The 22,823-nt window shown below is 45.8% G+C and overlaps 1 protein-coding gene across 1 annotated transcript in view; it reads right to left on the bottom strand.

Annotated features, from left to right (window-relative positions):
- The window catches only part of SLC49A3 (solute carrier family 49 member 3), a 270,078-nt gene that overhangs the window by 50,386 nt on the left and 196,869 nt on the right, over window positions 1–22,823 (bottom strand). Inside the window, exon 6 of the mRNA XM_085641124.1 lies at window positions 18,304–18,420. Coding sequence (XP_085497250.1) covers window positions 18,304–18,420 — 117 coding nt within the window. The remainder of the gene's footprint in view (window positions 1–18,303; window positions 18,421–22,823) is intronic.

The following is a 22,823-nucleotide window of genomic DNA, read 5'->3' as shown; positions in this document are numbered from 1 at the left end:
GGTGTCATGCGGAGGCACTTCCGAGGAGCTGTGAAGTACGATGTGATGCATCAGGCAGTGGTGGTTTCAATGGGCTGTGATGGGCAATAAGAAGTCCCTGCGTCAGGGCAGTCCACATAGCAGAGGTGGTTGGTTTTGCGGGTGATAAGTCGAGCAGCAGAAGCGATGCGGCTGTTCTGTGGGATATGCGCCACACCGCGAAGATGTGTTGGTTCAGCTGAATCCACAGATGGGCTGGTGGACAGTATCTTCTGGCCCACTTCCAAGGGTCCAGGACTGGGGTGACACTGCTTAGGAGGGCAGGATTCACTGATGACAGAGTCCAGGTGCAAGGTTCAAGGTTGTTGGAAGCCTGTCCTGTCCCTGAGGCTTCTGATCAGGAGGCCAGCCAACTAGCCCTTGGAGTTACTCTGGGGTCCTGGGTTTAGAGATGCAGGCCCAGTACTTCTCACCCAGCCAGGAGGACAGCAGGTCAGCAGTCCTTCAAAGCAGCAGTCCAGCAGAGTGGCACTCCTTTCAGTAGCACAGCAGTCCTTCTTCCTGGAAAGGTTTACAGGCCCAGAAGTGCACTGAAGAGTTGGAGTTTGATGTCCAATAATTATACCTGGTGCCCACTTTGAAGTAGAGGACGCTTCAAGAGGTTTCCAACAACCTGAGGTGTCAGGCATCCCCTTCCTCTCTGTCCTGGCCCCAGCTTGTCTGGGTCCACAAACGACCAGTGTCAAACCCTTTGGGAGAGAGCTCAGGTAGAGCCTTTTTGATGTGCAAGTGTGGTAGGTGACAGTTTCTCCCCCTTGTTAACTCAGAGTGGCCCATCCTGCCAACGACTACCTTACTTTTGTCTCACTGTCTAGGAGCAATACACAAAGACCAACTGCCAGCTGTGCCTAGCCATGTAACCCAGGAATAGACTGCAGGCTCCAAATGGTTAGGACAATAAAATGCCAACTTTCTAAAAGTGACATTCTCAGAATTGTGACAAAAACTCTTTACCATTAAAGTGGGCTTTTATTTGCAATTCTTTAGACACCAAACTCGACCAGTCTACCTACCCCCAATTAAAGGTTATCACTTATTAAATGTAATAAGGTAACCAAGTGGTATCCAATGGGAGAGATAGCCTTTGCAGTATTGAAAAACTCATTTAAGAGGTGTTCATCACCAGGACATGTAAAATGTAAAAGTACCAGTCCAACTATTAAAATACACTGCACCCTTACTCTGGGCTGCTCAGGGCCTCCACTAGGGTGACTTCTAAGTATTAAAAAGGAAGGGTTGGGCCAGGCAAAGGGTTTATTTTGCCATGTAGAAATGACTGTTTGAAACTGCAGACACAGGCTGCAATGGTAGGCCTGTGACATGTTTAAAGGGCTACTTAAGTGGGTGGCAAAATCAACGATGCAGGCCCACTAGTAGCAATTAATTTACAGGCCCTGGGCTCATGAAGTAACACTTTACTAGGGACTTACAAGCAAATTTAATATGCTAATTGGGTGTAAGCCAATTCTACCATATTTAAATGAGACATCACAAGCACTTTAGCACTGGTTAGCGGTGATAAGGGGTGCAGAGTCCTAGAGTCTGCAAAAACAAACTCAGCAAACAGAAGGGTTGAAGGCAAAACGTTAGGAGAGAACCAATCCAAGGATGTCAGGTTTAACAAACACACACACACATGCCATGTAGAAGTGAATGCCTTTGATGCAACATACAATAAACAAGCATTGGCAAAGCCAATATGTCTCAGCACAAAATGGGCAAGATATTGGGTTTGTGAAAGCTTTTTTGTGGTGGCATTCTTGAGCAAACATATGTATCATGATGAATGCGAAGGCACATGGCTGCCCGGCCAAAAATCATGCAATTTGCTTAGTATTAAAGTACAAACCCATTCCAAGTCGGCTGCTGATATATATGTTACACAAGTACACATGTGCCTCCCGATGCTTGTGACAGTGCTAAAAAAAGATAGCAAGTGGTTTGGTAGCATTTTGCAGCTGCCGGGCCCACATAAAAAATATATGCATTAAATAATTTATATTTAAAACAAGGAGTGGGACCAGGGAGTGGGAGAAAGGAAGAAGAGAGTGTTATGGCAGGACAAAGGAATATGTCGGGGAAAGAGGAGACATTCACTTCTTAGAGAGAAAAATAGAGTCCCCTAAAGACAACAGTGGAAAACACCACTCACCCAGTCAGAGCATTGACAAACCGAAATCCTCCTAGGGGAGAAAAAACACAAGAATAGGGGTGAAAGCCATTGAATCAAGAACTAAGACCTGAGATACACAACAAAGCCATGCAAGCATGAGCAAAGGACCGACCCAAAACCCACGCTAAGTATAATACCTACAGAGGGTGTCTGTGGCTGAGACCTAAACAGGACATTCTAATTGTTCCAGGTATTATAAAACATATGCAATATAATCACTGAGAGGCTTATGAAGACACTGTAGCATACAAATATAAATGTTTACATACACAAAAACGGTTTGATGCACACACCAAGCAAAAACACACTGATTGATTATAATAAATAGTTTAAAGGATAATAGTACATTCAATCAGGATTCATATTCTTGTGGTGCACTTTGACTATTTACACAAACTGCCGAAAATAGTGAGAACTGTAATCTCTACATTTTACTTTGCTTAAAGAACGGCTGGGACAATGGGGTGCATCAGCACTCCACACAGGAGCAGTAATTGCTATATAAATACAACACTGCACTGCAATACAATATGTTGCAATTTCCCTGACAATTGAAGGCTTTGGTCCCAAATACCTTTATACTGTGTGCCACTTCTGTTAATTGGCTGCCACTGAAACCAAGTGTCTGTTCCAGAATTTCATCTCCATAGTCTGTGAGTGTATGTTCCTCTAACCTGTCCAGGTGGTAGACCAAAGTTAGTCTACATTAGTATTAACCATCTCTATTGGGAGGAAATCTATTCATATGTTCTATGAGGCCTTACAGATCCCTCATAGGTCAAGGGTGTGGAATTCATATGGCCCGACACCCAGGACATATTGCTTGGGGTCAAGTACAACAAGTAGTATTCATATTTATTTTCCCAACCAGACAAGTAGATCCAACTCTATCAGTTTACAGTATGGATCTGTGAAAGAGTGCTGTCTGCTACTAAGGGAAGGTTTCTATCCTTATGTATAAATTGATCAAACGTATTCAGGTTTGATCAATTCAAATACTCTATAATTAGGGTGATTGCTCCCAGGAAGTGCAATACACTATGGGGCATATTCACAAGGAGCTATCGCCGAATTAACTGCACTTTATCGCAGCCAAAGTTGTGATAAATTTACCTCCCCATTCACAAGCTGGTGCTAACAGCCCACAGCACCAGTTTACCCGCGATAGCAGCCGCAAAACCATCTCCCCAGAGGCCCCACCGCAACTATCTCTAATGAGATGCAGAGTGGACGTTCCCATGCCAAAAGCCGCGACAACATCACACCTGAACATTCTCAACGACCAGCCAGATCTGCGATAAAAACACATAACAGGCGATAAGGCGCATTAGCACCAGGAAATCTACACCTGCTCTGACCTGGTGTAAAGTCGGACGGCAGCTTACACCACAAAAGGGAGCACAGCCCAGGGCCACATCGGAAGGGCAACAGATGTCATGGAGCCACCCATCATCCCATCATGTGGTCCGGACATCCAAGAGGGCCACAACACCCACCGACACCACCCCAGAGCCACAACCCACACCCGGAACACCCCCCACCCAGACCCCAACAGACACAGTGCAGACAAAGACAGCGGACCCCCAGAAAGCGTACCAGCCACACAGACCCAACCTCTGACAATATCACCGTCCACCACAGGCTGAAAGGGACAACCATCCCAAGCATCCAGACCATCATTGCCTAACAGGCCTACGGCACCAACACAGCTGACAACCAACATCCCACCCCACACCAAGCTGCTGGCTTGGCTGCACCTATGGGCCCCTGGCACCCCCAACCAACACCCGCCAGAGTCAGACGAGTCTCACTGCCAGCCACATCCAAGTCCCCACACCTGTCCTGGACATCACCATCACCCTGGTACCCCAGTCCCCATAGGTCCAACACAATGTGCAGGTCACGCTGGAGACCAAGCAAGGACCATACGCCATAGCAGGATGTACGCACGTGTTTGTGGCAACCCACAGCACACATGTCCTACCTGTGACCCCTGGTGACACAGCAAACAATCACCGCAACAGAAAGCACACGTCCCACCCCAATGTGCAGGTAACAACAGAACACCGTGGAACCTCCAACAATGTCGCCTTCAAATACACAACCAGTGTGCATGATTCATTCATCCTCCGACCGTCCATCATCAACCAGCGTACCCAGGATGGCAACAAGGGAAATATACAGCCCCTTGGCAAGTTCCAAATGAACACCCCACTCACCTCAACTCCACAACCATGCAAATCACAACTCTGGCAATGCACATGTCACAAAATCACAAACAACATGCACAACAACATGCCCACCCACCAGATGGTTACCTGGCCAAGCCGTGAAAATGCGCCATCAACGGCATGGCACCTCAGCCACACAACAGCCGGATGTGAGGAGAGGTGGCAAACAGGCATGTGTGAAGGATGCAGTAGTACCATGATTGGGAAAGTACACAATGCCAAGAGTGGCGGAGATGTGCTGGACAGACTGCAGTATGCAGCACACACCCATATCCATGGCGACATACACCTCTGGTGTATGGAGTGTAGTGGACAGTGGACGCAACCATGTCACCACAGCCAGTGGGGGACCTCGCGGAAATCTTGCCTGTTACGCCCCTCACTAAGCGTGACTGGAGTGGGATGGCCCGGCGTACACCACGCCAGCGAAGGGGGGTGAATAAGAAGCACGTAGCCCTGGGCATGGTCCTCTTCTGGAAAGCCCAATGTCTCTGCCAGGGCAGTGCCTCTCACCCCACCACGAGGCCGACGCCGTCCTCTTGAGCGGAGTTGCCTGTGATGTTGTGCGCCTGCCGGACCCCGGGACGCTGGACCACAAACCCGTCAGGCCCGCCCTAGTGCAGCCAGGCCTCACTGATCACCTGCCGACACCGGCGTGTGTCAAGGAGGGCCCACCATGTTCAGGCACAAGCTCCAGGCCCGAGTCCTGCGACCTTGGCAGCCTCCTCAGACCATCACTGCCTCCTCCACGACACAGGCCTGCTTTACTCTTTTTTTAGTTGACATACTCTATTGCCACCTCAGGCGTACTCTTCGGGCCAGTAGGTCCCATATGTGAAACTGTGTCCTGAGTCATGAATGGCAGTGACTCCAAATCCGGGCCATCGGCAACAGCATGAGGCCCCACCTGATCAGTGATGCATAGTTCCATATGTGCTTCTTGCGACACATGGTGCCACTAACCCTGTTCAATGCCAGCCGGCGATATGCGGATGAGGGACCAGGACTACCCTGCGGACCAGTAGGTCCCACATCCAGCACTTAGGCGCAAATCACGAATGGCAGAGTACAGACCACTGGTCGCACGGAGAGGAGTAAGAGGAAGATGCGGCTCAGTCCGGACAAAAACCGAGTCACATACATGGACGTGTCTGAACACGTGGTGCCACTGAACCTGAACTAGGCAGGCCGGTGGGGCCATCCAACCTATGACGGCGACACTCGGTGAATGGGTCGTGATGACCGCTGCCTCAGGCCTACACCACGGTCAGGTAGGTCACACATTTGGAACTGAGTCTTGATTACACCATGGCAGTGAACACCATTTAAGGCATAGGAGAAGTCACTATACCCCCTTCGATGTGGTGCCAACAAGTCTGTTCATGGCATCACAACCAAACGTGCTTGTGGGCCTACAAGGGCTACTGCCCTCGGCCTACGCTGCACACGAGTGGGTCACAGATTTGGAACTGAACATCGGTGATTCAAAAGGCAGAATACATGTCAACGCACGCACGGAGAGGCGTAAGAGGATGACGCGTTGCAGTCCGGAGGGAACAGGATCATCGTTACGGAGGTGATCGAACACTACCGACAACTGCCCTGGTGTCACTAACTCTGTGCTTCGCCAGCCAACGACACATGGTTGTGGGCCACTGCTGACCGTTGCCTCCTGTCCACACTGCGGTCCAGTAGGTCACAGTCTTGATTTGGCAATGGTGGAGTTCATGTCAGTGTACCGGCATCATCGCAGACTGCATCCCCGCTCAGCACCTGTGCCAATAAGTCTGTTACCCGACATTCATGGACACTCTCTGGTCATACATTGGTGGCGTCTGAGTCTATGGACTAGGGGCTGTTTTCATCCTCATGTAGCTTATACCGAATTGGTGGTGAAAACGAGGCTGGCGCTTTCCACTCCTCCATTTGCTGCTGCCTGATGACATCAGACCTTCCGCATCATGCCCTGGAGCACAACTTCCTCTGTCCCCCGCAAGCCTACGCCACATTCACCTTGGACATCGATGAGGACCCGCCCACTGCGCATGGACCTACCTTAGTGCATCGCAAATCACCGTCCAGTGGCAGGATGCCTGTGCTGGCCGCTGTGCATCCAGGGCCACTAACTCTGTGCTGGTCAGGTCCGGGACCCCTTCTTCTGAGATACTGGATGGCCTCTGAGGCGATGGCCTGAGGGTCATGTGTCTGTGGCCCTGCTCAGTCCGCTGCCTCTGTCCTCAACTGCAGGCCACCAGAGCTCACACATCAAATCGAGGCCTGACCGGCCCGGACGTTGCATCACCGCAGGATGCACACGCTACCACCGCAAGGACCAGCTCCAACCACAATCTGCCAGAGTGGAAAAGGTAGTCCTGACAGACTTACGGAGTTGCTCACACCTGTCGTGGATGCCGTCATCAGTCGGATACCCTGCTTGGCACGCCAGGTGCCACTGACTCAGTGCACAGCAAGCCATTGTACGTTACTGATTGAGTTTTGTGTTGTTGAGAGGTTTTGCAGCAATGTCACCTCAAGCAGTGTGGGAGCGTTGGACGCTGATGAGGAAGATGATGCAGGTCTAACACACCCGACTGCATCTGCATCAGGAATGCCTCAAAGATACACAATTCAAGGCTTTTCCTTCACATGGGTGCGCTCAGCTGTAGTGCCCCTACCTCAGTGCACAGCAACTCAAGGACACTGCTGTTTGCATGTTGTGTTACCTCAGGACTTTCACCGGTTCCCCCATGTTGCTCGGCAGTTGACTCCGTCATGCAGATGTTTTCAGTTTCCGTTGCACTGTTGTCCACTGTTCGCATGGTTGCCAGCACCAAGCACTCCGTGCGGGCTGCCTTGCACTCACCCACACACATCCAGCACAGGCGTCACTGTACATGTGGCCCTGCCAATAAAGGGGGCGGGCGCATGTGCCCGTAGCCAGTACAACATAATGTCTACGTGTGTCCCTGTGGTTTCGTTGTATGCATGAGGGCCCTGGGACCTAGGACAATACATTATGCTGTGTACATCAGATGCAGACATGACACCGCAGGCAGCGGGTTGGAGCTTGGACATGTAGCTTTGTCGTCACCCACTCAATTTGTAAGGGGAGTGGCCAGGGCCGTCGTACGCCGCGCCAACGTGGGTGTGTGACTGCTATATGTGCGCCCCTGGGCATGGTTCTGTACTGTGAATGTGCATCTGCATGTGTCTCTATGGCAGTGTGGGTCTTCTTTGAGGGGTGTGGGTGGTCCCTGAGGGTGATAGACACCAACGTATGTGTTCTAGTTCGCCTTCCATGGGTTCGGCAGCCAGCCCCACCTGTTGGGCCACCTCCATTTGGCGTGCTGACACATGGCATTGGGGTGTCATGTGTGGGTGGGTGAAGTGTCGTGCGCCAGCTGTGCTTGCAGGACTTTCCTGCTGTGTGGTCTGTTGCAGGAGTTGTGTTCTCCTCTGAGTAGCTTGTCTACCCTGGTCCTGGTGGTGGGTTGCGTGGGATATCCATGGGCTGTTGTATGGCGTTGGTGTCGACGGTGTGGTGGTCCTCTCCGGCATCACAGATGTGTTGTCTTCTGTGCACTGGTGGAGGTGTTGTGTGCCCCTCTGCAATGTGAAGGGTAGATGCATGTTGACTTTGTGTTGACATGTATGTTGGTGCATTGTTCTGGTTTACATGCAGTCTGTATGTCAATGTACATTGTGACTGTTTGTGAGGTGCTGGATTCTTCTGCAGGACAGTGTAGATTTGGACTACATGACGGATGTGAGGTCGTACGCGTACATTTCCATTTCACAGTTTCCTGCTGTCAGATGTAGTAGGTATGTTTCTGTGCATGTGCGGAGCCAGTTGTGTCCTCTGTTCTGCAGTGTCGCTATGCGCATTGTACCATGTTGTCGTCGATGTGGGTGTGCTGTTCTTGCTATGTGTGTGTGCTGCAGTGTGCCAAGGGGATGAGGGACATGATCCTGGGTAATTGTGGGTGTGCAGTGTGCTACACCTCGTTGTGCATGTGTGTCATTGTGCCCATCTCCCCCATCCACCCAGTCCCTGTCCGTTACTTTCCATGTTGATGTTGTCAGGTCCTCTCGAGCTGTGTCCGTACTCCCTACTCCTTGCACTGTCTCCACACTGATGACTGTGGCCTTGGTTTCCTCCAGTTCCTCCTGTGGTGCTGGACTGCCACCTCCTGTCGCCGTTACTGCCTTCCTGTTGGCAGCGGGTTTGTACCTGGTTTAGGTTGTCACGTCCTGCCGGCGCCTCATAGCCTCCTTCGTTGGCATCCTCGACACTCCAGCTGCTTGTGGGTCAGTTGCTGGTAGTAATCTGTCACCTCCGTGACACTGGTTTTGTTTTCCTGTGGTCTGCACCCCGTCTTCCTCTTCCTTTTCTCCTTGGCCTTCCCCGAGCCTGTTGTTCCTTGCTGGTGGTCTGTGGGGGTTGTGGGGTTCGCATTGTCCTCTGCGCTGGGTCAGGGTGCATCCATGTTGCTCCATGCTTAGGCTTGTTTCTGGTGTGTTGTTTCTGTGGTTTTTGTGGTGCATTTTCCCGCAAGACACGTGGAATTCGCAGGCCTGTGGCTGGTTTTCGCTACTTTTTGTACCGCGATTGGCCTCATCACATGAATTTTTGCGTTTCGCATTTTTGCGGTGTGGCGTTGATTTTGACGCTGACATTTGACGCGTTATCTGGTGTCTATCGCATGCTACCGCCTTGAGAACTCCATCTTGACACAGGGTTATTTTCCCGCAATGGGCTGCGATATTGAAAGTTGCGTTACGCTATTCTTGCGGTAGTTATCACACGTTCTTGTGAATATACCCCTGTGATTTCAGTTTGCATTACCAATAGTATCTAGTAAACAACGACGGCAACAGCTTCAGCTGCGACACTCTTCTCCCAGTTTGCGTCAAGCTTCCGCACAATGCGACTACAGTGGCGACATCCTTGTTCCGAAATGCGACAGCAGCAGCTCCGGCGGCGGCGCACTTCTTTCGGGATGCGAGGCGCTTTCCTCGATGCGGTGCAATGCGACAGTTCCAGCGGCGACACCCTTGTTCAGAAGTGCGACGGCAGCAACAGCGACGGCAACACGCTTCTTCCTCATTGCGAGACCCTTCTCTCGATGCGGTGCAGTGCGACAACTCCAGTGGTGACACGCTTGTTCAGAAGTGGAACGGAAGGCAGCAGCGACGGCGACATGCTTCCCCTTCATTGCGAGACGCTTCTCTCGATGCGGTGCAGTGCGACAACTCCAGCGGCGACACCCTTGTTCAGAAGTGCGACGGCAGCAGCAGCGACGGCGACACGCTTCGGCTTTGTTGAGTCGCGCTTCCAGCTCCTTGCGACACGCAGTCCCTCAGAAGGCCCAAAACAGCAGCAGGCACTTCCACAGAACTCTGGGGAGCTGGGGTTTGAAGTCTATTGTCCCTGAGACTTCAGCAGGAGGCAAGCTTTTTTCCAAGCCCTTGGAGATCCTTACAGGTTGAAATAAGCACACAAAGTCTCTTCTCCTTCCTTTGGCAGTCAGGCAAACCACTGCAGGCCAATCCCCCAAGCAGCACTTCAGCTTAGGGATAGTCTCTCCTCAGTTTCTTCAGGTTTTGCTCCTCAGTAAAGGTTTCTTCTTGTTCCAAAAGTGATCTAAATTCTTAGGATCAGGGTCCCACTACTTATAGCCCAAAATCCATTGTTCTCTGAGGGGAGAGGGGCCTTTGCCTGGTCCAAACCAGTTCCTGAGCACTCTGTTTACAAGACTTCTCCTTTCCTTTCACAGTGTAGGGCAGAAACATCAGACGCCCCACAGGAGGTGGAGCCAGCATTGTGGAAGGCAAGTACAGCCCTGGAGCATTTTGTTGACAAGATTCCTTCTCTTCATTTACTGTGCAGGGCAGAGACATCAGCCGGTCCACAGGGGGTGGAGCCAGCACTGTGGGGGGCAGGCACTGTCCTATTCAGGTCCCAGGTGCAACTCCTCCCTCCCATCTAGATGCAGATGTCTCTATTCACCACTGGGCGGACTCACCCTGTCTTCTGGAATTCCCCAGCCCTGTCACTCATAGAAACCAGACAAAGGAATACACAACCTAGCAGAAGCAGGCTTGAAAGGTTAGGCAAGAAAATACCTACTTTCTAAAAGTGGTATTTTCAAACACAGAATATTAAAACCACCTTCACTAAAAGGTGTATTTTATCATTCTGAGTTCAGACATACTAAACTCCAATTTCTACCATGTTCTCTGAGTCAGTTAAGATTATAAACAAGTAATAATCTAACAGCCCATTCTGGCATACGGAGAACAGGTAGCCTTGCAATAGTGAAAAACGAAAATGGCTGTAATTCACTATTAGGACATGCCACACACATCAGGGCATGTCCTACCTTATACTTACAATGCACCCTGCCCTTTGGCCTACCATAGGGGTGTCTGATATGAAGAAAAGGGAAGGTTTAGGGACTGGCAAGTGGGTGCACGTGCCCAGTCAGCATGAGAGTACCAGACTGCATGCAGGCTCTGCAATGGCAGGCCTTAGACACCCTTTTACAGGCTGCTTCTGTGGGTGGCACAACCAGTACTGCAAGCCCACCAGCAGCATTTGGATTTACAAGCCCTGGGCACTCTCAGTGCACTATACTAGGGTCTGACAAGTAAACCAAATCAGTCAATCATGGAATCACTAATCAATACATTAATTTACAATAGGGAGAGCATATGCACTTTAGCACTGATTAGCAGTGGTAAAGTGCCCAGGGTCATAAAACAGCCAACAACAGGTCAGAAAAGATATAGGAGGAAGGAAAAAAGTTCAGGGATGACCCCTGCAAAAAGGGCCAAGTTCAAGACAACCCCCTTCCAGGCAAAACACAGGGTAGACCAATCACTACCTTCATGGGCTTCCCTGCTTTGGGCGATAGAACCTGGACTGGGCCCGCAACTGCAGGGGCAGACTCCAGTTCTACGCCAATCTGAACCTATTGGAATCCCTCTGTCCATACTCTCAGGGCCCACCAAGCTAACCCATGGGGAACCCTTCTCCTCACCTGTGGACACCACCTGTGCAGCACCTAACCTTAACTTGCTCACAGGTGTGTCCCAACAGACAGACAGCAAAATGCCACAGTGGCCACTGACAGTAGGAAGGGATGAGACCCAGGCCTTATGCCTCTCAGGGCTCTCAAACCTCTGTGGTGGACTCATAACATAACATAAAGGGTTAATGTGCCTGCTGCAAAGCACATTGTGTGACATGTAGATAGATCACAGATGTTTTTTTTTTATTTAGATAGGTTAGTAGACTACTGCTTTAGATACTGAGATCATATAACACCTATGGGGTCGAAAGTTGCAATACTTCTAATACAGCACAGTTATCTATTTACAGGCATGAAGGAGCTGAGTGCAAATGAAGTCATGGGTTTGGATGTTTATTGTTTTTCTCAATCTATTGTTATTCCAAGATCACTAAGAAGGGTTCCTTCTTGAAGTATTAAAGTCGTGTTAATACAGACAACCACAATCACTATATTACATTTTTTATATCCTGACTTTCTGTTTCTCCCAACCATTCACTCTTAAAATATAATGTCTACAAGTATGGATGATATGTGATTCCTACACCTTTATTACGCTCTTTGTCTTATATAACATTTCCTGTAGATTGATTTACACACTTGTTTGGTTTATTGTGTCTCCGTGTGTAAAGTGCTCTGACACACTACACTTGGATGAGCAGTGCTATAAAAGAACTAATTGTAAAATAAATTAGTATGTGCCATTTAAATTCTTAGTGTAATTACCAATACACACAGAAAGTCGTTCATTCTTACAGTACAGCCACATTACATCCATAATCTAACATTACTCTTACAGTTATAGTTTCTGTTAGAAATGGGGTCTCCAGTTGGCAGAGGTTTGCACCCTGTCCAAGTAGGGACCCTCACTATAGTCAGGGTAAGGAAGTGACACAGCTAAGATAACCCCTGCTCACCCCCTTGGTAGCTTGGCACGAGCAGCCAGCCTTATCTCAGTGGCAATGTGTGCAGCATTTGTACATACACACACAGTAACACAGAGAAAATGCTACAAAATGAGTCCACATCAGTTCGGGAAAATAGGCAATATATATCTGAATAAAAAAAGACCAAAACGACAAAATACCAACATACACAAGCAAAGATATCACTTTTCAGAGGTTAAGCAAATGTAGTCCATAGGAATCTATGGATGCGTCACTTTTAGCACAAAGTACCTTGGAGGTGTTAAAATTCAAAGACGGTGTGAGGCGCAGGGAAGGTGAGGCACCGGAAAAGCAAAGCGGTACGTCGGTTTCTTACTCCCAGGGGAGGGCACCAATACATTTCCTGCCTTTTAAATACACTCAAACCTTTCCATTGGGCTGCCTTGGGCCTACCTTAGGGGTGACTTATATGTAGTAAGAGATAAGGTTTGGGCCTGGCAAGTGGGTGCATTTGCCAGGTTGACATGACAGTTTAAAACTGCACTATACACACACACTGCAGTGGCAGGTCTGAGACATGTTCACAGGGCTACTCATGTGGGTGGCACAATCAGTGCTGCAGGCCCACTTTACTAGGGACTTACTAGTAAATCAAATGACAATCATGGATAAACCAATCAGCAATACAATATACACAAGGAGCACTTGCACTTTAGCACTGGTCAGCAAGAAGCACTTGCACTTTAGCACTGGTCAGCAGTAGAAAAGTGCCCAGAGACCTAAAACCAATAAACACAGGTCAGAAAACATAGGAAGAAGGCAAAAGGTTTGGGGATAACTCTGCAAAAAGGAGAAGGTCTAATAGTTTCTCTAAAGTACTTATGAAGTTATACGCTATGCGTCTTGGTTTCCTTCCATTACATTGGCGTCTAGGTGTTAGGCACCAGATGGCTCCCAACCAGAATGATACTTGAAGAAAAGAAGGGCTGATGGCCCTCTAAATCAGGCCTTTCTTTTTTGACCTGGCTGGATCTTGATGTAAGAAAGTTCCCTCATGCCAGCACGTTGCTACTACGAACAAATGAAGACGTGAATAATGTCTTGGTGTCTGAAAATGACACCTGGAAAACTTCAGCATGTTTCCCTGGATCGGCCTGATCTCACATCCAGTACAGAAATAACAGGCGTGACGAGCGGGATCCCCCCTTCTTTCCGGCACTGATCCTCACTGAGTAACGACTGGAGCAATGATGTGGACGAGTAGGAAATTGTATTTTTATGTCGCTTCCCATTCTCCCTGCGGGTCGTAAAGCACATTGGTGCTCCTAAACTCCACATGCCACAAACGCAATTTACGGTAAGTTGTCAAAGATTGCCATTTTCTCAAGTTAAGAACATTTTAGCGAGGAAGCTTTTACGATTCATCTTGGTGAATAAATAGAAAAGGTGTAAGTTTAGTCTATTAAAATATGTTGCAGGCTATTTCGTCTATCTTTTAAACTAATCTTGACTGGCCACTAGATGGCAGGAGCATACAAATATGTGAACCTTAAACAGATTTATGCTGCGAAAGTAACCGAGAGGAATGCCACCTTTCCTAGAGAAAACACCGGCCGTTTGTTCATGTTTTAAGATTCGATTCTGCAAAGGCCCAGGCATGATACTTAAATTGGGATTCATATAAAATTTTCCGTATTCATTTTTAACGTGGCGTTGTTGTCTTTGTTTACTTTAACTATTAGTCATGACTCATTAAGGCGACTAGGATACATTTTTTAAATGAATTATATTTCTTGTATATGCTGATTTAGGTTTTACAGAGAAGATGAAAAAAAAATACCAGCTTTAGGTGATTTTCCTAGTTTTTGTACTGCCTGGGACATTACAATTCTGGCTCTGGGGCTTCTCCTTGTGACTGTACAGTCAACTCCCCAGGCATATGCGAACAGAAGTATGGGTCAGATATTAGAGTTTCTAGGTGAGATTTGAGGAGTCTGTGTTTTAAGCTCTTAGATGCATTTTTGTTAGACTGCAAGGGTTCTTACTTGTATAAGCCTTTAGGCTGACCGGCTCTAGTTTGATGTCAGGTTTTCTTATGGAGTTAGGAGCCATAGTTGGGCGAGCAGTTAAAGCCAGATGGAAGAAAAGGGCTAAACAAATGTGGAGGGGGGGGGGGGGGGTGGTCCAGATTTATTCTATGCAGGGATAAGCTTTCCAAAATTGACCTGCTACGAGTCAAACCTGTCTAATAAAAGGCGGTCCCAAGACCAGGAGTTGTAGTCAGTGATAAGGCCCTGGCGAGCTAGGCGACACTCCAGGCTACAAACTGGCGACTCAAACACACGGAGTATTTTCTTACTGCCTGGTCAATGCTGAGGCAGGTATGCTTTAAACATGCATATGAAAGGAGAAGTCAACCCTGTCATCCGGGGGGTTTCATGATTTCCCACACTGCATCTCTTTCCAGGGCCGGCTTTAGGGCAGTGCAACTGGTGCAGCCGCACTGGGCACTGACCTGTGGAGGGGGGCTGTGACCTCAGGAGACGCTGTGCTTAGCAATATCTTATGATCGGAGAGATGAGGGGGACTTTTGCAGGTGGTAATGAGAGAATCCGAGGAGGCGTTCATGGGATGTGGGGGCACCAAAAGGGAATGTCGCACCAGGCGCCACCAGCGCTAAAGCCGGCCCTGGAAAGAGATGCAGTGTGGGAAATCACGAAACCCCAGGATGACAGAGTTGACTTCTGCCTTGAAGGATCTCAAAGTAGATAACAATAGGTTCCAAGAACAAGTATATAGCAGTTTATTTAACTGATCGTAAACAAGCAGTCAAAATGTTATTAATTTCTCAGAGACAAGGAAATCTTCAGAAGCCATAGTTGGATGACCATGAATTCACAGAAGCGTCTTCAGCTCCAAAAATATCTAGCAAAAAGTTACAATTGTTTAAAAAAAATAATAATAAGGTTAATGCAGTTCGGATTTGTTTGTTTTTTGCTTCACTGGGCCTGTTAACAAAATGGATGGACGCACCATCATCGAACAGTTGCAGACTGTATTTGCAAGAGGCTGTGCTGCATTTATTTTGCCTGCCCATGTATCTTACCCGAACAGAGATATTGGCTGCAACCAGTATTTCTTCCATTCGGAATAAAGACATGTCACCAGGCAATAACTTTTAGCTTGAGAGGTGATTTTACAATGGTATCCATTCGTTTCCCTAAAGTGATGAATCAATTTGACCAGCTTATATTGGAAAGGAACTAGACAAGGGGAATCATATATATCTGGATTTGTAGTACAGAACATTTTATGCTGAGACTGCATTTTATAATATGCTGGACACTATTATATGTATTTTATTTATGTTGTGTAAGAGGACACTAATGGCATATTTGGGTTTTATTATTTTTAACACAATCATATCAGTGTGATGCGTAGAATCCAGGGAAATTTATTTTGGTGCCTTATGTGGGCATGCATGCAATGGGGATAGATGGCTTTGTTCTGTGGGTTGACTCTGGGGAGGGGTTGTACGTGTGAGGATTTTAATTGTGGATGGTTATTATTAACCAAAATTAAATATACTTAATATAACCTAACATAATTTTAAAACTCAAATCTAAAAATACATTATGATACTCTCTCTTTTCTTATATATATTAATACTTAGATACAAAAAAAGCACTTCAGCATAAACTAAGCACTTCACACTGAGAAATTCAACTCAATTTTCGTAAACCTGGACAAAGGCACTTTTAAAGTAAGTAAAATAAACACAGTTATGAAAATAAAATAACCCCTAAAGTTCAAACTTAAAACTAAAGCCCCACGACTTGGGTTGGCAAACCGCAGACTCTGGACACTATTCCCACCCCACCATAAACCATTTTGAAAATGTTTTCCCTTTGCATATGTACTTAAAATTTAAAAAATCAATTTTTTACTATTGCTAATAAAATCCTAAAATATATATTTAAAATAACAAAAATCTCCCTACCCTTTTTCCCCATAAACCCAACATTCTACTAATAAAAATGTTACTAAAAATATATTGTTAGGAAAAAAAAAATACATTTTAGAATTATATACAATAACTATTAAAAAATGTTTTTGCAATAAATATACATAAAATCAAACTATTTTAAACTGAAATACATAAAAATTTCACAACTGCCATAACTAACAAAAATATCATCGAAAACGACATTCTACACAACTATAGTTTAGTAAACTATATATTTTACTATGATAAGACTAATAACGATATACTTGCACCCGAAGTACTATGTATTAATGTAGTCTTAACGTCTACAATTCGTAAAACCCCTGGCTTTGCAAGTGCAAAAATGCAAAATGAAATGCAATCCAGAAATGACTTTACGGCTCACAAAATACTATTTGCGAACGACTGCGCATAAGGAGTAGAGATCTTGAAAGGTACGTCCAAGTCCTCCATGCAAGCCTCAGTGTAAAAGAATCAATCATTTGCGACAACTATTGCAGTCGAAAACCTTGGATCAGATACCAACCCTGGACTAGGGATGGTATCCCGTTATCATAAAGGAGGATAGCTTCCGCTTTGTGAATGTGGGCTTTTGGCATCAAGGGGAGCAAACAATGATACAGGAGACCATTGGCAAGCTCCTTCTGATGCTATTCGCTGAATGCCATTTTTTTTATTTTTAAAGTATGCCCTATCCTTCAGAGAATAAGAAAGCAGGCATGGCAGCCATGTCAGAGTATCCAGCAGTTTAATTAAGTTTTTTACAATGCAAATAAAAGTGAATGCTTTGTTTAGTGAGACAATGCCCTTCTCTCAATATCTTTGTTACAGCAAACAATTTAGCAGGGATTGAAAAGAGAACATGAAAGGTGGGTCTGGAGAACAGTTGATGTGGTTGGAGTATTAGAAGAAGGGTAGGCTAAATATCGATACACAAGATCTCGGAGAGACGCTTGTATATGGGAAAGGAAGTTGTTTGCTCTGAAGCAGTAAAACTTGAGAAAGGGACTCCTTGAAAGAAACGGAAACAGGTAGGCATTTCATAAGCGCAGAGCCTTTACTAAAAATTAACTTAACTGTTGATTTACCAATTAAGTACACACTAACCCTCTTAAAGTTGGGTATTTACAAATGCTAAAGTACATATGTTCTTAACGTACTTGAGATGAAATGGAGTACTGTCATTTTACTAGACTCTAGCTGAAAGACAGTTGTGGCTAAGGCAGGCCTTTTATCCACCTGTGGCAGAGAGAAGTGTCTATTGTCCTCTCACACTTTTAAAAGTTTTCTGCCAGCCCCTTGCACCGGGTCTTTTACCCAGCCACGAGGGACATGGATGTCATAAGTGTGTACTGCATGTTTTGTGTGCTTAGAAGATGCATGTATGAATCGTATGTAGCACAGGTGGCTGCTGCCATGCTGGGTTCCATGTAGTATCAGCTACGTTCAATTGGTATGTAAGGTGGAGGGTTGAAGAGGGTCCAGACAACAGATGTGAACTGCATGGCTCTGTCCAGAACATCCCAGAGATTCTTTGTAATAGGTAAGACTACGGAGTCTTAAGGAAATGGTAAAGATGGCCTCTTTGAAGCCAGAGAGATCCCCCTTGTTCTATCATGGCAAATTATTCTCTGGCAGGTAGTTAAGTAGTAGAACCTTCCTTGCTTTTGAACCCTTGTGTTGGGTTCTTCTGCCTGCAGACTATCAGCTACACTCTATCTTCCTGCTCACATTTTTGATAAAGACCAGGCTGGACCAGTCTGAGTGGAATACGCAAACAGGACACAACCAACGTAAAAGCATCTAAATACTCAACGCTGCTATAGCACCTTATTTGGTAAGTGTGCCTGGTGACATAAAAGTATTAAACAAAACACTATGCAAAGAGGCTTACATTTGAGTACCCCATGACACAAAGGATCTGCTCCAAAAGTGCTGAGAAGGCCGTTATTATTCCAATTCCAGCTCCAACACAGACCATCAGGATAAAGTATGCTTTATTTGTCAGGAGCTGTGAAAATAAGGAAAAAACAAACGTTAAATAACTTGAGACAAGAAGCAACCTGCAAAATACCACAAAGATGGAAGTGGGCTTGAAAAGGATCATTAGGGCACTGAAGCCCTCTGTCCCTCTCAAAGAAAACTGTAATGCTAAATTCATTAACAAATACGCAAAGCTGCATTCTTTACTGCTTTTGCATTGTTAATCATCACTCCCTAGAGATTTCACTCTGCATTAACACAAGCGGGCACTGACGACGCCACTGATGAAGAATCCAGGTGATCATCATGACGGCTGACTAAAGCCATCTTAGGCATCCCCTTCATGGCCTGGGAGATGGAACAGTGATATTAATTGATAAAACGTATTGTAGTGTCTTATGAGTTAGAAGTGACTGAACCCTTTTGACTCCCGGTGGACTGCGTAGATTGATTATGTGAACATTCGAATGTTGGGATGAGAAGACAGGTTTAGGATTTTGAGTTCGCGTTTACACGCTGATGAATAAAGGCATGTAACACAATCCTCCGTGTGTGGTGCAGTCACTTGCAAGTGCCCTGGCTGGGAAGAATGCTACAACAGGCAACGAGTAAGGGATAAGTAACCCGAAGATTGACAGTGCCCTCCCTGAGAGTTTGCCGTGGTCAAGCAAGCCGCTCATGCGTGCAACGTGTGCCGCAGTCGAATTGCAGAATCGACATCAGCGCAATCTCAGCCTATATAAGCATTGAAGATAACGGAGCCTTTGGTGAGACGTGCATATGGTGATGGCCGATAACTGAATGAGAAGGCTGCAAGTAAAAGTACTGCACTGCTACACAACATAATACAATACATAATACAGAGTGATAATGCTAAAGGCAGATACCATTAAGCCTGAAAGTACAAAAGCAAAGAAAAAGCCAAGAACCAACTAAATCTACGATAGGAAGCGCTGCCAGGCGATGACATGACAGGTGTTTTAAATGTAATAGAGATTGGTTACTCACCAAAACCCAAATCAAGGGGGTTGTACAACCTCAGTGCCCGGCACCACAACCCCAGAAGCACTAGGGTTAGTGCTTATGGAGCTGTCCGTATACGAAGCAGCAAGAAAGCTGCTGGGTGGTGGCTCAGAACTACTCCAAAGATCTCCACCAAAATAAAGGACTACAATTGAGACCTCAAGGAAGGTCAATGTTCCATTGATGGTCAAGGCAACTGAGAGAGAACAACATTCTGGTCTGCACCCTGCTGACATGATAACCCAACTGAATGGTGTAAAGGTTTTCTCTCGTCTCAACTTAAACAAAGGAGACCACCAGTTTGAACTGGAAGAAGATTATGCGTACATTACGACCTTATCTACAGACATTGGTCTATTTCGTTACAAGTGACTGAGCTTTGGTGTGTCATCTGCTGCCGAGTGTTTCAAGATGTCATTCGACGTGTCAGACAGCCTGTTGTGAATGTTTTTAATTATAGCAGTGACATCTTAGTTTTCAGAGCTACACAGAAGAAAAATGACAAGGCTCACATGCATGTCTGTCGTTTGCTAGCTGATGCTGGCTTAACTGTAAATGCTGATAAGTGTGAATTCCACATAGCAAAGTTGAAATTCTTTGGCCATATCTTTTCTGATGGGGGCATGATACCCGATCTGGTTAAAGTGCAAGCTATGTCTACTGCCACTGCCCTGCAAGACATTTTCATGTTACGTTCATTCCTTGGCATGGCAACTTACTGTTCTAGATATATACAAGATTTTGCTACGGTCAGTGTTCCACTGAGAGAACTAATGAAAAAAATTGTTGTTTCATTGGTCACATGAATGCGAGCAGAGTTTCCAGAGAATCAAACAAGCCATTGGGAACCCCTTTGAAATGCCCTACTTTGATCGATGCTGCATTCAGAGGTTGTAGAAGATGCTGGCCCTGTTGGGTTAGGTGCAATACTTTCACAACACAATGGATAGCCAAATGCACAACGATGTATTATAGCTTATGCCAGTAAATGCTTGTCCCAAACTGAACGTGCTTATTCACAACCTGAGAAAGAGAGTGTGCCAGTGGTGTAGGCTTGTGAATACTTCCACATGTTTTTAAATGGAAATCTTTTCACAGTAGTGACTGATCCTCAGGCCTTGTTGACAATATTTGGAAATCCAAAAGTCAAGATGCCTCCTTGTATTGAACGTTGGGAATTGAGATTACAAGAATACAACTATACCATTGTACATCATCCTGGAAAAGATCGAAATCCTGCTGACTGTTTCTCAAGAGTACCGTAGCAATGATCTGGTAACCCATCTGAGACAGCTGAAGCCTACATACAATTCATTGTGAATTCAAGCATGCCAGCTGCCATGTCATTGGAACAAATTGTCACTGCCACCAGCCACGATAGGGGCATGCTAAAATTGAAAGCCACTATTACTCATCAATCCTGGAACCAGCATTCTCGACCTTTGACCAGTGACAGTGAATATTTAAAATGTAAGAATATCAGATATGAACTGTCTGTAACTTAAGAAGGTCTCATCTTGAGAGATTCACAAATTGTTTATTCCAGAGAGTCTAAGACAACAAATAATTGATGTGGCATATGAGGGACATCGAGAAATCGTTGCCACCAAACGCCCTCCCAAGATTGAGTCTGGCTTCCTCATTTCAACAAATGGATTTTAGTCTCAGTGTCTTGTTCGATTGTAAAAAACGTTATTCCTCCAAAGACGTAAAAGGTCAGGAATCCTTGCTTGTAGTTCCTACTTGCTCCTCCATATCGGAATAGCTTTCAGAGCCTGATTCCCATGTTGCTAACTCGGAATTGGGCCTACCTTTTACATCTTTGGATGAATATTGTTTTTTTTAAATCAAACAAGACACTGAGATCAAGACCACCAGAAAGAGGAGGAGCAGAAAATGTAAACACAAAAAGAGGAAAATCCGGTGTGGAGGGCACAAGCACAAAAGACATAATGCTGCATGGGAGAACAACTCGGTAAACCAAGAAGAAATAATAGAGTCGCAACAACCCCTAGAGGGGGAGACAGAGAGACAACTGAGGATCCTGGAGTCCAATTAGATTGTTCTTCTCAGCAGCAAGTCTCCCTTTGGCCTGAATGAGGACGAGGAATTTTTTGTCCACATTGGATGAGTACCTGTTCTTGTTCCTAGTATAAAACCTGCTTCGATTGTGCGCATACTGTCTCTCGGTGGGGGCTTCCAACTGGGATCCAGTATCTCCAGCTATGAAAAGCTTCACAGGAAGCCTAGTCTGTACAACTCAAATCAATTGGTAATGTGCAAACGGAACATTGCCAGTATGTAAAAGTTAATCCGGGTGGTGCAGTTACACCGTGGGTTCGAGCTAGAGCCCCTCTTGATTTTAATTCCCCTTTCCACAGATGCACAGTGTCCCTAATTCACATCCCTGTTGTTTTCATCATTAACGTAGTATGGGCTGTTGTTTGATAAGTAGGATGTCTGGGGTTATTTTCTAACAGATAGAGGCCGAGGCCATCTGGCTGAAATAGCCTAAGAAGATTGCTATTACGAGAGATTTATATTCAAATCCAAAATGGTGAATGCACACCTTTGCATAATTTTAATAATTGGTATCCTGTGACCTGCACACTTAAGAAGGATAAAAGTAACACGTTTGCTATTGTTATATCAGGCCAAGCATTGGTTTGAGTCTGATGTAGATTCACGTGAACTGCATATGCCCACTTGTACACTATAGTGTATCCTGGTTAATGGATATTTTAAACGTGATATGCGAGGTAATTATTTCAAGCAATGTTGAAAGGTAAATGTAGTACAAATCTACAGAATCTCAATTGCAGATATACATATTTTTTATGCACATCTTTTTCTTCCCAATTTATCATATGTTTGATGTTAAAATGATTGATTTTCATATATATGTTGATATGAACCTGTACGCATTGGTGCAATTATTTTTGTTATTTAGCATCATGATTTGGTCACATGTATAATCATACCACTCAAATGGATTGTAAGGAATCTACAGAAGTTATGTAGTTTGTCCTCAGTATCCATGCAAGCAGTCAAAATGGATTGTCTGTCTTTTATGTTTCTACACTAGAAATGTTGGTTGTATTCACTTGCAAATCAGCTTTTGAAAAAGCCCATGAGGTCGAAACGCATTGCTGTTGGAATTAAAACTTCTATACTGAAAAACAGGATCCTGGAGTGCGAGTCTTAGGTATTACTATTGGAAAATACATGGTGTCACATTATATTTCAAACGGGCCCTGGCATCCGTTTCTCACACTGGTACCGCCCAGGTGGATGCAACCAGCAGTGTCGGGGAGGTTTTGTTTAATATATATCAACCAGAAAGCGTTGGCAGCCATCTCGGGACTCAACTTAAGGGAGTCTCACAAAAGCAGAAAGAAACAGCAGGGG

The sequence above is a fragment of the Triturus cristatus genome, chromosome 2_2 (genome assembly GCF_964204655.1).
Source record: "Triturus cristatus chromosome 2_2, aTriCri1.1, whole genome shotgun sequence".
NCBI classification, from domain to species: domain Eukaryota; kingdom Metazoa; phylum Chordata; class Amphibia; order Caudata; family Salamandridae; genus Triturus; species Triturus cristatus.
Note: the sequence above shows the minus strand (reverse complement) of the source record. Positions and strands in the feature narration are given on the sequence as shown.